General features: G+C 50.2%; 1 protein-coding gene across 2 annotated transcripts in view; it reads right to left on the minus strand.

Moving 5' to 3' along the window:
• The window catches only part of CPAMD8 (C3 and PZP like alpha-2-macroglobulin domain containing 8), a 47,850-nt gene extending 38,098 nt beyond the window's left edge, over nucleotides 1–9,752 (minus strand). The window contains exons 1-8 of one of the 2 annotated variants that reach the window (XM_080988719.1): nucleotides 9,414–9,752; nucleotides 4,800–4,951; nucleotides 4,572–4,594; nucleotides 3,496–3,661; nucleotides 2,002–2,054; nucleotides 1,318–1,335; nucleotides 748–802; nucleotides 277–390 (exon numbers count right to left, since the gene is read on the minus strand). In XM_080988719.1, coding sequence (XP_080844845.1) covers nucleotides 277–390; nucleotides 748–802; nucleotides 1,318–1,335; nucleotides 2,002–2,054; nucleotides 3,496–3,661; nucleotides 4,572–4,594; nucleotides 4,800–4,951; nucleotides 9,414–9,514 — 682 coding nt within the window. In that variant the 5' untranslated portion in view covers nucleotides 9,515–9,752. Of the gene's footprint in view, nucleotides 1–276; nucleotides 391–747; nucleotides 803–1,317; nucleotides 1,336–2,001; nucleotides 2,055–3,495; nucleotides 3,662–4,571; nucleotides 4,595–4,799; nucleotides 4,952–6,361; nucleotides 6,545–9,413 lie in introns of those variants that run through there. The other variant, XM_080988718.1, reaches the window with a different exon arrangement.
• Between the last annotated feature and the right edge of the window lie 8,220 nt (nucleotides 9,753–17,972).

Raw genomic sequence — 17,972 nt, forward strand, 5'->3', positions numbered from 1 at the left:
GGAAACTCTGTTCCGGCGATATTTGGTGACAGACAGGAGAAACTTTGGACGATTAAAATAATAATAATAAAAGCCGATCGATGCTTCGAAAGATTGGAGAATTAGTAAAAACGATATACCGTATTTGTCGGCCCATAGGGCGCACACACATTTCCCCTTCATTTTTGGAGGGGAAAAAGTGCGTCCTATAGGGCGAAAAATACGGTATATAAAATAAGGAAAGAAGGCTCTGCCCCCCCCCCAGCGATTCCACCAGCCGCTGTGCCAAAATCTCACCATACTTCTGGACTTCGAAGGTCTTGTTGTACACCTGGCCTTGCAATGTGGCAAAAATGAGCCACTCTCCGAAGACAGGCTGGTCAGACAGAGGGAAGCTGACGTTGAGGACGCCTGCGGCCGGGGTAAGAAGCCGAGAATAAAATATAAGTTATTAACAGATATTAAAGACAGAGGAGGCTTCTCCTTGCCAGATGTGAAATTATATTATGAAGCCTCTTGTATTTGCTGGATCCGGGAATGGATAAAATTTAAAAAATACAGATTTATTAGATTTGGAAAGTCATGATAGAGTTGGTTGGCGTGCGTACTGCGGCAGAGAAAAGAGGGGATGGTCAGCAACGTTTGTCCGACAAGGCGCTGGGTCGCTTCCGGCAAAAGAGGGGGAGAAAAGAGGTTTGGCCCCTATTTCTTTCTCTTTTCTCCTTTTCGGGGAGACGGGCACCCCACTGCCGCTCCCTCCAGACTCACCGCAACAAACTGGCTTTAGGTTGTTCCATTCGATCATACGAGACCCACGAGGATCCTGGGGAGAGACAATTTAATTCAATTTCATTTTAGTCTTTAAGCTATTATTATTATTATTTATAATAATACAGTATTTGGCGCTTTTGCTCTTTATTTTGCCTTTTTGTTTTTGAGGCTTTTTCGATTCATTTGTTTTTGTGACTGTGTGGAACCCAGTTCAGCGACTGATTGAAAGATTGTGGAAATGCATAAAAGCCCCCCATCCAAACAATGACCGTCATGTGTGCAGGTAAGGGGGGAAAATTAATTTTCATTTTTATCATCTACAATACTGTCTTGTTTATTTTATACTACAGTGCATTGATTCTTGCTTTCATTTTATGAATCAATGGTCTTGTTAGAGAGTAAAATTCATGTTAAATGGCTGTTTTAGGGGTCGTTTTTAAAAGTCTGCGACGAATTAATCCGTTTCGCATTGCTTTCTATGGAAAAGCGCGCCTTGGCTTTGGAACGCTTTGGTTTTGGAACGGACTTCTGGAACGGATTAAGTTTGAGAACCAAGCAGGTACTCACCACAATGTAGGCTTCAACCTGGAAGGGGGAAAAGAGGGACGAGTTACTCGCTTGGCATCCTGCACAAAACTTAACAGAAAGAAGCTTTTATTTAGTTCTTGGGTCAGCTAGTAATGCCTGCCCGAACCGGCAGCAGCTTCCCAGGCGTTCGGACGGAGAGCCATTAAAAACAAAGTAAGAGGCTAGTCCTCACTGCTTTTTAAAAAGGGGGCTGAATTAAATGGGGCCTTCTGCATGCCCAGCAGTTGTCCTACCACTGAGACATTAAGAACAAAGTAAGATTATAGTCCTCATGGTTTTCAACAAAAAGAGGGATGAATTAAATAGGAACATAGGACACCGCTTTGTACCCTTGAACAGTCTAGCTCAGGGCAGCCTACACTGACTGGCAGCAGCGGCCCTGCAGGATTTCCAGCCAGGAAATACCCCCCCCCAGTCAAAACCTTCCGCATGCCCAGCAGCTGCTCTAGCCGCCGAGCTACGGCCCTTTTGCCCTGGGAGTGTAGGAAGAGCCTGTCCTCCGTCGTGAATTTGCCCAGTCCTTTTTTAGAGCCGTACAAGTTGGCGGTTGCCTCAGGTGGCGGGGAGTTCCACAGGCCTCCAGCCTGGCCAGGTCCTTCTCCTCGAAGACCCCAGAGGAAACGAACCCAGGATAAATATATATTATTACAGCCCCTTCCTCACCTTCTCATCGACGGGCCGCAAGTCTGGGTTGACGGTGAACAGGTTGATCAGCACTAGAAACAGAGAAGGAGAGGAGGAAATCAGAAACCAGAGAAAATTTAATTAGGAATGGGAAAAATCTACAAGCTGCACTGTAAACAGCTAAAAACTTTGGCAGGGTTTTAGGGACACTTGCAACGTATTAAAAATTAGGGTGAAAAAGAAAAAAGGATGGTTTTAAGTAAAACAGAGAAATGATAAGACGTAGCAGATAAAAGGCTGATCATAATGGAAACCAGGAAGGGAAGTCTAAGGGTTCAGGGCACCCTAAATGTGGGTGGTTCATGTTTGAATTTAATTGTATAACGTAAAACTGAATTTTAAAAGAAATAGAGAGAGAGGGAGAGAAGGAGCATCGCAGAATTGTGGAACTGGAGAGCTGGCAAGGGGCGCCCAGAGTCATCCAGCTCAACCGGCCGCGATGCACGAGTGCGAAATGTGGGACGTGATCCACGAGAGGCAGTCAAGTACAACATTCCTTGCGATGCTAGAGAAGACATGCGAGGGAATGTTTGGTCCAGCCGGTTGAAGCTTCCTGTTCCTCCTGGCTGGAGCATCCTTCCTTTTGCATGTGACAGAAGGTGGGCGTGACCTCACCTGTCCAGGTAACAAAAGGACGAGTCGTGCAACACACCTCCTCTTTTTGACTTCCTTCTTCGTTTGACCACCTTTTAGCTAGGACTGCTCTTCCAGCAGAATCACTGGTATTATTCCCCCATATGGGGCAGATCCCCATGTACATATTTGTAACTAAGTCTGCCTTTAGGGATCCAGTTGTGAACTGATGTGAGTAAACTTCTTTCATTGACTTGGAATAAGATTGTGGCTTCTTTATTCTTTTAAGAAGTTTTTAATGTGTGACATTCTAATGTATTTTTCATCTTTGTTGGAAGCTGCCCAGAGTGGCTGGGAAGCCCAGCCAGATGGGCGGGGTGCAAATAATAAATTATTATTATTATTAGGGATTGAAGGGAACTTACCAGGAACATACAATTCAATCTGAGACAGATTGAATTGTATCATAGTGATAGGCTCACACGAGCCTGCGACCAGCTATCTGCCGTGCATGTGAAAGGGGAATGTACCGTATGTTTCGCTCTATAAGACACACCAGACCACAAGACGCACCTAGTTTTTGGAGGAGGAAAACAAGAAAAAAAATAAATCTGAATCTCAGAAGCCAGAACAGCAAGAGGGATCTCTGCGCAGTGAAAGCAGCAATCTCTCTTGCTGTTCTGGCTTCTGGGATAGCTGCGCAGCCTGCATTCGCTCCATAAGACGCACACACATTTCCCCTTAATTTTTAGGAGGGGAAAAGTGAGTCTTATAGAGCAAAAAATACGGTAACTCTGCTATGTAAAGGAACTTGCCAGCGCAAGTTAGGAAGGATATCAATAAACAATATATCCTCTCCTGCCACCCTGAACGTTCCCCCACGAAAGAGCAAGCGCCCACCTTTCTGTTTCGGCTTGTAGACGGGTTTATCCGTCTGGATGAAGACGGAGGCGCCTTTGCTGTCGATGGTGACCGTGGTGTGGTTGTGGAAAATGTAGCCCTCTTCTGCCAAGTGCCGGTTGCCCCAAACCTTGAGGTGCGCCTGGCCCCGTAGCCCCGGGGGCACCTGGTCGGGAAGGCAAAAGGGAGTTATAGCGCTGCGCCCGGCGCCGGCGAAGCTTAAAATCGTGGATCTCAGCTGGAGCACCCAGGACAGAGAGAAGGCCAGGAGTTCATAAAATCAGATGTGCTTTCTCCCTCCCTGGTGTAACGCCGGAAAAAAAGGAAGTGCGTGGTTAGCCTGCGGAACCTGCTGCCACTGGAATCCACCAGCTTTAAATGGCTTTAAAATAGGAGCAAAGAATGCAAGGGTTATAAGAGCTTTTTCTGCCCACCAGTTTGCATCAGGGTGGATTTGATCAAAATCAAATCAATTTAAATCACTAGTCAGTAAGACTTCATTTAAATCATTTTTTTTACAGAAAGACTCATTCTTGCTGGTATAATCTTAATATTTACAGCCGGATGAAGGCTTCGTTTTTGGAATAATAAGTAGTTTTTGCAGTTATATCAAAAATTACAGATTTGGTTCTACTCTTAGAAACACGTAGACAGATAATGATGAAATTATGGTGAGGTTTCATGAGCGAACTGTTTATTTTTGGACAACTTTTCTGCTGTACTTTATTGGAAGGAGAAAAACAATAATTTCCTTAGTAACTATTTAACTGAAAAAATAACATTATAGCATATGTATCCATGTAACTGTTGCGGTTAAACAATTAAAAAAAAGCGCTGAGTTTTAGCACACATAAGAAACTTCAACAAATACTCATTTCCTGATGAACAGCCTTTGGGCGACAATGTAACTTAAACAGAAAATCTTTAGAAAGGCATTTCCTCTGAAAGCATTTTATTTTTAAAAATCCAATTTAATTTTTTTTTTTAATCCGATTTACATTTTTTAAAAACCTGATTTTTTAATTTTTTTAAAAAAATCGTTTATTTTTTAAATCCACACCCCACTTTGGACTCACCTTGAGCTTGATGGTTCCTTTGCCTACACAAACGCCGGAAAGAAAAAGAGAGAGAAAATGTAAGATTCAGAAAGCCGAAGAATATTGCGCAAACACGCCAGATTTAACTACGATATTCAAGACACACAGACACACCGGCCTCAAGCCCCTTCCCTGGCAATGCAGGGGTGAGTGGTGCCACCCAGCCGTGCCCGAGGGCCCTTTACACGTACGTAAACGGGGGCCTACCCAAAACCGTTCCGTGCCCTCGCGCCACCGTCTCTCCTTTGACCGTCAGCTGGATCTGAACCGTCGTCTCCTTGGCCGGGTTGAAGATGACCACGCTGATGGTTTCCACTACCCCTGCCCGGAAGACCGAGGGCACGGCCACCAAGTAGCCCCTGGGAGAAAGAGGGAGAGAGGAAGGAAGTGAGAGGGCACAGCTCTGGAAGAAAGGCTCTGTGGCAGAACAGCTGCCTGGCAGGCAGAAGGCCCCGTGTTCCATCCCCGCTGCCATCCCCATATAATAATAATAATAATTATTGGGACGCGGGTGGCGCTGTGGGTTAAACCACAGAGCCTGGGACTTGCCGATCAGAAGGTCGGCGGTTTGAATCCCCGCAATGACGGGGTGAGCTCCCGTTGCTCGGTCCCTGCTCCTGCCAACCTAGCAGTTCGAAAGCATGTCAAAGTGCAAGTAGATAAATAGGTACCACTCCGGCGGGAAGGTAAACGGCGCTTCCGTGCACTGCTCTGGTTCGCCAGAAGTGGCTTAGTCCTGCTGGCCACATGACCCGGAAGCTGTATGCCGGCTCCCTTGGCCAGTAAAGCGAGATGAGCGCCGCAACCCCAGAGTCGGCCACGACTGGACCTAATGGTCAGGGGTCCCTTTACCTTTACCTTTAGCTCCCCACCTGCCTGCGTTTCCCCAGCCACTCTGGATGGCTCCCAACTGAATATTAAAAACACAATAAAGCATCAAACATTAAAAACTTCCCTCAACAGTGCTGCCTTCAGATGTCTTGTAAAAGTCAGATAGTTGTTTATTTCCTTGACATCTGATGGGAGGGTGCCACCACCGAGAAGGCCCTCAGCCTGTTTCCTTATAACCTCACTTCTCACAGGGAAGGCGCCACCACTGAGAAGGCCCTCTGCCTGGTTCCCTGTAACTTGGCTTCTTGCAATGAGGGAACCGCCAGAAGGTCCTCGCGAGATGGACCCTGGTGTCCGGGGTGGAGACGCTCCTTCAGGTCTACTGGGCCAAGGCTGTTTAGGGCTTTCACTAGAAAATCACCAGCCCAGACTGGAGTTCCTTGCCTCCCCTTCTCTCCGGGGCTTTCCCCAAGCAATCAGAGACCGCGCCTGCCAGCAATCCCACCTCTCCTGCGCCATTTTCATGCCGCTCTTGGTCCTGGGAGACCACTAGGGAAGGGAGATTCTTGCCGCAGGAGGGGGAAGAAACCCCTCTCTGCCTCTTGGCTTCCCTCCTCTCCTGCTTCTGCTCCTGCCTCTGATTCTGAACTCTCTCTGCCACCGATTCTCCCCGCTCACAAAGCCCTGTTCCCTCTTCCCAGCCCCTCCAGGTGGGAACAACTTAAAAAAGCGGAATGGCATGTAGACGGTGGTCCCACCTTAACCCTTACTGCATTTGTGTCATCAGTGGGGCAGAATGCATGGAAACGGAAGAAAGCCCGCCAGCCCAGGGGAGGCCCCCCAAAGTTAACTATTCCCCCTTTGCCCGAGTGCTCTTCTTTCCTCCTCCCGCCTCGCTGCCTTCCCCTTTTGTGCCGCGTCTTTTAGTCTAAACTCACCAGCAAGGTGCCGACGGCACATTGTACGACGCACACATGCGTTTCAAATTCTCCGGTCGTGATTCTCCTCCGCAGCCCCCTCCCCGCTGCTCAGCCCATCCCATCCCCAATGGGCCTTCTTCGTGCAAGACAGCTCTTCGTGTCATGCGCTTTTGGAAACATAATTCCGCTTCGCCAGTCGAGTCTCTTTCGCTGGAGGTTAACAGGCGCCCCGCGAGGAGCGAAGGCTGCCTTTCTCCCTCCTCCCCTCCAAATTCCAAACATTGCACACTCCTGCCCCCTCAGCGGGATCCATCGCCATGGAGATCTCATTGCAAGAGATCTCCCGGGCGACAGGCAGCGCTCAGGACCGGCCCAGATCAAGAAACAAGCAATGAGAAGCTCAAATCTGCAAAACCTCGACCGCCTTTTCTGGACCGGTCTAGCGAGAGGGCAAAAAACGAGGAAATATTTGCAGTGTAAGGGTCTTCCGCCCGATGTGAGACTCGAACCCACAACCTTAAGAGCCTCGCACTTGACCGGCTGAGCTATCACTGGCTGGTTTTCTCCAGCTTACGGGAGATTTCCAGTTTTGTAACTTTAGGACTTGCTCCCTGGATGGCCGGTTTATTACAGAGTATGAATGAACTTTATTACGGTCACAGACCAGGATTAAGAAAAGCATATAGATAAAACAGCAGTTGGGATTTTTGACCGATAATTGTTAGGGCAAATGAGGACAAGGAAACAGGTATAAAACATCCGAATAAAATACAAGATTAAACACAGATAATGGATGGATAAAAAACTAATAATTAAAACAGATGAGAACTAAAAACCAACAAAGACTCGCAGGTAAAACAACTATAAGAGGCTGCAGAGTAGAAGCCTCTTAAATAGAGGACACCCACAACATTAAAAACTGCTGTGCAAATATGGTTAAACAGACAAATAAAACAATATACAACACTAAATTTAGAAACAATGTACAACAATAAACTGTCCCAGGAAGTTGACCCATGGAACCATGTTTGGGGCTTTTCATGCCGGACTATTTTGAGTTTTACAGAGTATTTGTCTTGCTTTGCTTGCGCGACGTTGATGCAGAGGTTAGACTATCATGGCATTTTAGATTTGGAAAGGGGGCCCCCAGCGGTTATCCAGTCCAACCCCCTGCAATGCAGGAATCTCAGCTAAAGCATCGTGGACAGAGGACTGTCTGACCTCCACTTAAAAACCTTCAAGGAAGGAGAGTCATGAACGCCAATGTATTCTGCCTTGGACAGACCCCACCTGGAATCCTGTGTCCAGTTCTGGGCAGCACAATTTAAGACGGATGTTGAGAAGCTGGAAGGTGGGAAGAAAGGGAGACCGAGATGGTCAGTCTGGAAGCCTGATGAGGAACGGTCGAAGGAGCTGGGGATGTTTAGCCTGGGAGGAGATGGGAGAGTCACCTTCCGATATCTCACATGGAAGAGAGAGCTTGTTTCCTCCTGCTCCGGAGGGCAGGACTCGAACCCACGGCTCCCAGCGACAAGCAAGGCGATTCCCACTCAACACCAGGAAGAACTTTCTGATGGTCCAGAGATGTGGGATGGGAGGTGGCGGGTGCCCAAGCAGAGGTTGGAAGGCCATCATTCATGGACGCTTGAGCTGAGATTCCTGCCTCTGCAGCGGGTTGGGCTGGATGACCCCTGGGGGTCCCTTTCCAAATCTACGATTCTGGGACACCGGAGCGTAATAGCCATGGGCAGCCTTGTCCGCCGTGAATTGGCCTTTTTAAAGCCACGCGTCAGAACTAGCCCTGAGGATTAAGTCTTCCTCTCCTCTGAGATAGACTGGCTCTGTCTATGGAGGCTCCATTTAGGAATCCTAAGGGGAGCCTGGCCCGCAGGATGAGGCCAAAGGGAGCTCCTTCAGTTCCTGCTGTAACGGTTGCCTCGGGGATCCGAGTGCGAAAACAGCAGCTCAGAAACTCCCTGCTGGGGAGGCCCAGAAACCGGCCGTCAGATTGGGGGCGAGAGGAGAGCTGTTCTGTCCTAACGGACCAGTTCAGAAATGGGGGGGGGGTCCCTGACCTTTCCCCACACCCCGTTAGGGCAAAGGAAGGGTGTTGGGGAACGCAAAACTGGATTCAAAATTATATGCCACCCCCAAAAACGGTGCAATGTTGTGCATGGAAGTTAGGGGCTCTGTGGGGCCGGCCAGGGTGCACTTTGGCCTGGGAGGGGGGCATTTCCTGGACCCCCATCCTTTGCGTGGGTCGGCAGGATGCGGCCAAATTCCACCCAGCATCTGAGGCAGGAAGATGCTCCTCTCAGCTCAGTTGGGTTTTGGAGACGAGGAAGAGGGCTCTCTGCCCATGCTCAGGAACAAACCCTGGGCTCGTTCCTCTCTGCAGCCTCCCAGAGGCAAGGAAGAAGGCTTTCTGCACATGCCCCAGAACGCCCCCCTCCCTGGTTCTTCCCCCTGAAGAATTCGCAGAGCAGAGGAAGAGGTGTCTCTGCACGCGCTCAGGAACCCCTGGGCTTTCTGCACACGCTCTGGAACACTCCCCTTGGCTCTTCCCCCTCTGCCTGCTCCAGGGTTCCCGGAGGCGAGCGAGAGGTCACTCTGCACATGCTCAAGAGCCCCTGGGCTCTCTGCCCACGTTCAGGAGCGCTCCTCTTGCTTCTTGCAGCGAGGGCTTCCCGGAGGCGAGCGAGAGGTCACTCTGCACATGCTCAAGAGCCCCTGGGCTCTCTGCACATGTTCAGGAGAGCTCTCCTTGCTTCTTACAGCGAGGGCTTCCCGGAGGCGAGCGAGAGGTCACTCTGCACGCGCTCAGAAGCCCCTGGGCTTTCTGCACATGCTCTGGAACACTCCCCTTGGCTCTTCCCCCTCTGCCTGCTCCAGGGTTCCCGGAGGCGAGCAAGAGGTGGAACTCCTGCGCCCTCTGCACGCGCTCGGGAGCGCTCCCCTCCTTCCTTCTTGCAGCGAGGGCATCCCGGAGGCTCCCTCTGCGCGCACTCCGGAGCCCGGGGCCGGGGCGCCCGGGGGACCCCCTCGGTCTCTCCGCTGCCGCTTCCCTCACCTCCTGTCCGGGCTCGGGGTGCAGATCCCGCAGAGGCTGCAGAGCGGCAGCAGCAGCAGCGTCCAGGGCGCGCGTCCAGGGCGGCGGGCCGGAGGAGGCATGGCCGGGCGCCCTTTGTTCCCTCGGGAGGCCGCCGACGCCCGAGCCGGCCAGCAGCGCCTCTGCCCCGGCCCTGCGCCTCCGCCGCTGCCCGGCCGCCTCCAGCCCCGCCTCGGCCCGGGGCGGCCCGCCGATGCCTCCGCCTCCGCGCTCCGCCTCCCACGCGCGCTCCCTTTGTTCCGGGGAGGCGCGCGCCCCGCAGGACCCACGCCGCGGGGAGGGGCGCGACAGACCCCCGGGGGTCCCGCTCAGCAGGATCGGGGGTCTTCTTCTTCTTCTTCTTCCCCTCCTCTGCCAGGAGATTCTTGCTTTCCTTCCTTCCTTCCTTCCTTCCGCGCGCAAAAGTGCCGCGCGTAAAAATCGTGATTCTCCGAAGCAGCGCCGCTCCAACTTTGGGAACCACGCTTTTTGCAAGATCTCTTCTTATCGAGGCTTCCCAAAAGTTCGTAGTGGGAAGCTGGTACCCACCTCGAAGCATCTTTTCATTGCCTGTTTTTATTGATACAGAAATGTTTTGTTTATTTTATAGCACGGCACATTGTTTCTCGCTTTCGTTTGATGGGTCGATGGTCTCGCTAGATAGTAAAATCCATGTTAAAATCCATGTTTTAGGGGTTGTTTTGAAAAGTCTGGAACAGATTAATCCGTTTTGTGGGACTTTCTATGGGAAAGCAGTGCGCCTTGGTTTTGGAACGCTTTGGTTTCGGAACGGACTTCTGGAACCAAGGTACCACTGTAGTTATCGACATTAATGAGGATAGGCACATACCAGATTAAAAGAAATACGGCTATTTTTGTGGGCACTCATCAATATTTACATTGATGTATCCATATATACCAGATGGAAACAAATTGGTCTGCTTTAATTGATTGTTATCAAAAGATAAACAAACGTTCATACCCAATGCAAAGTATCTTTTCTTTGTGATTACAGAATTAAAGAAGCATGCCGCCTTTTCTCGATAGTTATCGATATTGATAAGGATCAATACATTGATTAAAAGAAATATGGTTATTTTTATGGACACTCATCAAGATATACATTGATGTATCCATATATGCCAGATTAAAACCAGCGGCCTGATATATATCGCATGCAAGAAGCTCCTGTTCCGCCGCTTAGCTAAAAAGCTTTGTGAAAACAACGCAGGTTTCTAGTCCTTAGGTTCTGGAAACCAAGCCTGATGAGGAACGGTCGAAGGAGCTGGGGATGTTTAGCCTGGAAAAGAGGAGGGTGAGGGGAGATAGGAGAGCCATTTCCCGATATCTCAAGGGCAGTGTCACGTGGAAGAGGGAACAAGCTTGTTTTCTCCTGGAGGGTAGGACTCGAACCCGTGGCTCCCAGTTCCGAGGAAGGAGATCCCGACTCAACATCAGGAAGAACTTTCTGGCAGTCAGCGCTGTTTGGGATGGAAGGTGGTGGCCTCTCCTTGGAGGTTTTTAAGCAGAGGTCAGATGGCCATCTGTCATGGATGCTTTAGCTGGGATTCCTGCGTTGCAAGGGGGCTGGACTAGATGACCGCTGGGGGGCCATAGCTGCCGGGTTCCACCCAACGCAGCTACGAGAAGGTGGTGGAATATTGGGGGAGCCTAGCCCCCTCCTTGAAAATTATTTTGGGCAGCGCTTCCATTTCTACAATTTTGCCATTCTACGCTTCACGTAGCGCTGCGTTAACCTGTGGAACTCCCGCCCCCAGGATTCCACTGACCCGGCAAATCCATGGCTCTCGTTGGCTACAAACTATGTTCTCCCTCCCTGCCAGTCAGTGGCCCTGCTTCTGAACACCCAGCGGGGAGAGAGTCGCTGCGGGTTCGAGTCCTGCGGACCGCCAGAGGAAGAGGCAAGCTTTGGCTGGGAGTTGAAGGAAGCCGGGGCGGAGAACCTCTGCCGGCTCCAGGCTCCACCGCCCGGCCTGTTGCCAGGATGCGTCCCAGAGAGGGATATCTTGGACCCCTTCCCCTCCTCCTCCTCCTCCTCGCTGGGTGGGTCAAGGAATTAGGGGGTCATAAATACACGCCTTTTATAATTCGGAATACCAACCATTAGCTCAGGCTCAGGAGGGGGATCCCCAAAGGACACCCCCCCTCAAAGTCTTGGCTGGCTTCCGCCCCCAATTTCCTCAAAGCTGGAATTGGGTGTGGGGAGACCCTGACTGGGGTGGGGGGACTGACGCTTGACTCATGCAGTCAGGATTTTTTGGGGGGGGGGCTCCACCCCACCTCTTGGTTTTCCCACCCCCCTCTCTCAAGGGTTTTGATATGAGCAAAACGCGTGGACAAAATTGGAGCCAGGCTTTGTTCAAACAGGGAAATATAAATCGCTTTCTGCAGCATTTTTCGGATTTGGCACGAGCGGTGGATTTCTTAAGGGAGGGGCACGGGTGGGGAATTAGCTGTTGTGCGTAAAGTGTTCGGGGGGGGTCTCCGATATGCCTCTTTCTCAGGGCATAAACTCACGATAATGTCAGCTGAGGGGGCCCATGCCTAGGGCGAAGGATATTGGGGGCCGAGTGTGGCTCTCCAGATTCTCCGTGCGGCCTCCAGACTCTCCTCAGACCAGTGCCGGATTTACGTATAAGCTAAACAAGCTATAGCTTCGGGCCCCACTCTGTTAGGGGGCCCCCAAAAAAATGAAACGGGGAAAAAACCCGGATGTACATTTCCAAAATATAAGATAAAAAATAAATAAGATAAAACCCACATACAGCAACAGTGTTTTGTGTTGTGTAGGCTCCTCTATTTCCCAGGGACAGACCCGGTTTTACAGAAGACGTCCCAGTTCCTGACTTGATACCAGAACATCCCACTTTCCCGTAGGACGTCCCTATTTTCAGGGGAGAAACATTGGAGGGGATGGAATAGGACGTCCCTATTTTCAGGGGAGAAACGTTGGAGGGGATGGAATAGGACGTCCCTATTTTCAGGGGAGAAATGTTGGAGGGGATGGAATAGGACGTCCCTCTTTTCAGGGGAGAAACGTTGGAGGGGATGGAATAGGACGTCCCTCTTTTCAGGGGCGAAACGTTGGAGGGGATGGAATAGGACGTCCCTCTTTTCAGGGGAGAAATGTTGGAGGGGATGGAATAGGACGTCCCTATTTTCAGGGGAGAAACGTCGGAGGGGATGGAATAGGACGCCCCTATTTTCAGGGGAGAATCGTCAGAGGGGATGGAATAGGACGTCCCTATTTTCAAGGGAGAAACGTCGGAGGGGATGGAATAGGACGTCCCTATTTTCAGGGGAGAAACTTTGAAGGGGATGGAATAGGACGCCCCTATTTTCAGGGGAGAAACGTCGGAGGGGATGGAATAGGACGCCCCTCTTTTCAGGGGAGAAATATTGGAGGGTATGCACCCACACTGTCATCCGGGTGGAGCAGGCCCTGGGTGTCACCGGCGCATGAGCTCAGAGCTGCAGGTGCGAATGGTGCTCAGAGTAACCCAGCTGCCGCAGGCGAGGCCCTCCAAAACGTGATGACAAGCCGGCCAGCTCACGGAGAAGGCGAGTCAGCAAAGCGGGGGCCGGGGGAAGCCTTTGCCGGGCCCTCGGCCAAATTGAACCTTCTTTCCGCCTGACGTCCTCTCTCGGGTCCCCCTCGACCCAGTTCAGGCCCCACCCTGCTGTGGCAGGTGGAGGGGCTCAGCCACGGGCGGGGGCAAGGAAATAAATCAAGTAAATTAAAGAAACACTTAACTAAAAGTAGAACTAATCGGAAAGCTAGAAAGTTCCAGAAAGACATCTACTTCTGCTTCACTGACTATGCAAAAGCCTTTGACTGTGTCGACCACAGCAAACTATGGCAAGTTCTTAAAGAAATGGGAGTGCCTGATCACCTCATCTGTCTCCTGAGAAATCTCTATGTGGGACAAGAAGCTACAGTTAGAACTGGATATGGAACAACTGATTGGTTCAAAATTGGGAAAGGAGTACGGCAAGGCTGTATATTGTCTCCCTGCTTATTTAACTTATATGCAGAATTCATCATGCGAAAGGCTGGGCTGGATGAATCCCAAGCCGGAATTGCTGGAAGGAATATCAACAACCTCAGATATGCAGATGACACAACCTTGATGGTAGAACGTGAGGAGGAATTAAAGAACCTTTTAATGAGGGTGAAAGAGGAGAGTGCAAAATATGGTCTGAAGCTCAACATCAAAAAAACGAAGATCATGGCCTCTGGGCCCATCACCTCCTGGCAAATAGAAGGGGAAGAAATGGAGGCAGTGAAAGATTTTCCTTTCTTGGGCTCCATGATCACTGCAGACGGTGACAGCAGTCACAAAATTAAAAGACACCTGCTTCTTGGGAGAAAAGCGATGACAAACCTAGACAGCATCTTAAAAAGCAGAGACATCACCTTGCCAACAAAGGTCCGTATAGTCCAAGCTATGGTTTTCCCAGTAGTGATGTATGGAAGTGAGAGCTGGACCATCAAGAAGGCTGATCGCCAAAGAATGGATGCTTTTGAATTCTGGTGCTGGAGGAGACACTTGAGAGAGACTGCAAGAAGATCAAACCGATCCATTCGGAAGGAAATCAGCCCTGAGTGCTCCCTGGAAGGACAGATCCTGAAGCTGAGGCTCCCAGACTCTGGCCACCTCATGAGAAGAGAAGACTCCCTGGAAAAGACCCTGATGTTGGGAAAGATGGAGGGCACAAGGAGAAGGGGACGGCAGAGGACGAGATGGTGGGACAGTGTTCTCGAAGCGACCAGCATGAGTCTGACCAAACTGGGGGAGGCAGTGGAAGACAGGAGGGCCTGGCGTGCTCTGGTCCAGGGGGTCATGAAGAGTCGGACACGACTAAATGACAAAACAACAATTGTAAAATCAAATAAAAATGATTTCCAAAAGTAGAATTGCTGTAGAATTTGCAAACCGCATACGGAGTTGTTCAGTTTGCCGTTTTTCACCAAATCTAGCAACTTTCCCCCTTTTTTCGCACATACAGACCCGGCAGAATTTTTCTGCCTTTCCAGGCCACTGGGAGACTGATTGGATTACTTCCTTCTGCCTGGCATGAAATTGCCTTCCTTCCACCCCCTCCGGAGATCCGGAAAGCTACACTCCGAATGGTCAACAAACGGCTAGCTGCGCCCCCGGAGCCAGCCGGCCAAAGATCTGAGAGGCCGGCAGGCATTAGCGCAGTGAAGCAGCGGAAGACATTTCCAGGCATTACGTTCGCCTCTGTGCCCAGATTCACACACGGAATTCCTGGCCTTGTTTATATCTCGTGTCTCCCGTTATCTCCCGTCAAACGTACGGGGGCCTTTCAAAGCCATGTTCCCTCCATTGTTCGGATCTTGTTTCCTCTTCAGGGGGATGGCATGCCATCCTCAGAATGAGGAAAGGAAAAATGCGCACAACCAACTTTCGGAGACGCGCCAGTTTTGGGGAGTTTGGCCACCTCCGGGGAAAGTCCGGAAGGAAGGATGTCGAAAGCTCTCCACTGGATCTGGGCCCATAGAGACTGGGGGTCCCATCAGTGCCGGATTTACGTATAAGCTAAACAAGCTCTAGCTTAGGGCCCCACTCTCTTGGAGGCCCCCAAAAAGTTTAAAGGGGGGAAAAACCTGGATGTACATTTCCAAAATATAAGATAAAAAACAGAATAAAACCACAATGCAGGTGGAGCTGTGGGTTAAACCACAGAGCCTAGGACTTGCCGATTGGAAGGTCGGCGGTTCGAATCCCCGTGACGGGGTGAGCTCCTGTTGCTTGGTCCCTGCTCCTGCCAACCTAGCATTTTAAAAGCACAAAGTGCAAGTAGATAAATAGGTACCGCTCTGGCGGGAAGGTAAACGGCATTTCCATGCACTGCTCTGGTTCGCCAGAAGCGGCTTAGTCCTGCTGGCCACATGACCCGGAAGCTGTACGCCGGCTCCCTCGGCCAATAAAGGGACATGAGCACCACAACCCCAGAGTCGGCCACGACTGGACCTAATGGTCAGGGGTCCCTTTACCTTTACAGCAACAGTGTTTTGTGTTGTGTCGGCTCCTCGGATGTAAGTCATGGGCCCCGCCTGCTCCCTCAAATATCCTTGGTTTGCTCCTTTCTATATAGAGGGTGCCTGCATTCTGCTATTTATCATTCTTAGTAGTTTGCATCGAGATGGTGGGACAGTGTTCTCGAAGCGACCAGCATGAGTCTGACCAAACTGCGGGAGGCAGTGGAAGACAGGAGTGCCTGGCGTGCTCTGGTCCAGGGGGTCACGAAGAGGCGGACACCACTAAACAACAACAAGTAGTTTGCATCATATATTTGCACCTATTATTATTTCATGTTATAGCAAGTTTCTAGAGACTAGATGATGAGTCTTTGTAAATGGTGTTTCTAAAGGAACTTTTGATCTTGCCAAATGCCAGTGTGTTTGCATTATTCAGTTTGTTATGAATCAAAAATCATTTTGAGTTAGAGTTTAATAATTGTTCCGCTATGAATATACTTCTTCTTAATTGCATGTCACTATTCATATACTTCTCCTTAATTGTATTTCAGTTCAACAATCACTTTGATAAAATACATCTTTTGTGATGTGCAAATGGCTTGAGATACCTTTTAGGTCCATAAATTACCATATAGCATATATTCAACACACAAAAAACAGCGACAATTTGTTGTGGATAAAGGACAGCTGGACATAGAAAGGGCCCCATTACCTTCAGTAGCTGAGGGCCTCATCAAACCAAAATCCGACCCTGGGTCCCCTCAAAGTCCTATTCCATCCCCTACGATGTTTCTCCCATGAAAAAGGGACGTCCTCTTCCATACTTCCAACTCTTAAATTTTAAGATAGTCTAACCTCTGCGTAAACGTCGTGCAAGCAAATCAAGACAAATACTCATTAATAAACAGGCCATCCAGGGTGGCAAACCCTAGAAGTTACAAAATGTTTGCTGGAAATCTCCCGTAAGCCCGACAAAACCAACCAGGGATACCTCAGCCGGTCGAGCGCGGGGCTTTTAGGGTTGTGGGTTCGAGTCTCATGTTGGGCGAAAGACCCCTGCCTTGCAGGGGGTGGGACTAGATGACCCTGGGGTCCCTTCCCGCTCTGCAGTTCTGTTCTACGAAAACCCAGCAGAGAAAGAGATTTTGTGCCTCATTAGGATCCATGCGGAGCTCAGCCGAACTCCGAGCTCAGAGGGACATCGCAACTTGTCGGATTTGCGCAGGCTGCAAACCGTACAAATCGGGTGTGACGAGACGCCGTCTACCCCCTTTCCTCCGGGGTCCGGGGTCAGCCTTCCTGCCGGCCGGCCCCCACCTCTTCCCCGCTGCTAATTAAGTGTTTCCATTTCTCTCCAGACCGGCTAAGCGTGTTTAATCGCCTTTAATTAAACCGTCTCTGCTCTGCGCCGAAACCCGGGGAGAGAAGAAGACGGGAGTCTTTGCAAAGGCGCCTTTTGATCCCCGAGGCCAGGGCGCGTTCCCTTCCCCCACCACCACCAGTTGCCGGACCCTGCGGAAAAGTCGTGGGCCTCTTCCTCCGGACGACACGAGCCACGGCTAAAGAGATGCGCTGGCCAGGGCCCAAGAACCGCAGGCTGGAGCACGTCGCAGCGTGTCAACGCCACCGTCTTGGACGGGCAAGGGCCATGGGGACCCCTGCTTGGCATGCAGAAGGCTCCATCTCTGCCGGCGGCATCTCTAAACAAGGCTGGGACTCACCATCCTGTGGGAGATCCTCCGAATGTGCCTGGATGTTCTGCTCCAGATACCCCAGGGCATTTCTCCTCTAAGTGGTCATTCCTCCTCTGGTCACTGCTGTGGATACACGACTTGACCGCCCGTCTCCAGGCACTTCGGCCGTCTGCAAGGGATTCCTGGGTCCAGCGTCTAGAATCCCTATTTCCCAATCTGGTCCAGCCAGATTTAATTGTGTATATTGAGCGGCTCACACGAGCCTGCAACCAGTTATCTGCTGCGCATGTATGAAAGGGGAATGTGAACTCTGCTACCTAGAGGAACTTGCTAGCGCAGGTAAGGAAGGATATGAATAAGCAATATATCCTCTCCTGACTCCCTGGACAGTTGTGGCAGGGGCAGGGAGAAGGGCGACTGAACTATACGGTACTCAGGGTCTGGCACAAAAATGGAAATAAGAAGAATTACCGACGAAAGAAGAATGGCGGATGAAATTGATGGACTATGCAGAATTAGATAAATTAACAGGAAGGATTCAAAACCTGCGGGACCAGAGATTCTTAGAAGACTGGAGTAAATATATGAACTATTTGAAAAGCAATTGTAACGAACAGATGACGCTTGTAGGACTGTGAGAAGTTCTGTACGGAGGACTATTTGAAATATTGCAAGAAAGATGATGAAGAGAATGATTAGTTAGTGATAATTAAGAGTAACTGAGAAATTAAGAAAGGCAGATTAAGTGATAAAGAACGGAAAATCACCAGAGGTGGTTGGCGGAAGTCTAAAATATTGTATAAGATAAGAAGCGGTTAA

Source organism: Podarcis pityusensis (genome assembly GCF_964106645.2).
Source record: "Podarcis pityusensis genome assembly, chromosome: 18".
Taxonomy (NCBI): Eukaryota; Metazoa; Chordata; class Lepidosauria; order Squamata; family Lacertidae; genus Podarcis; species Podarcis pityusensis.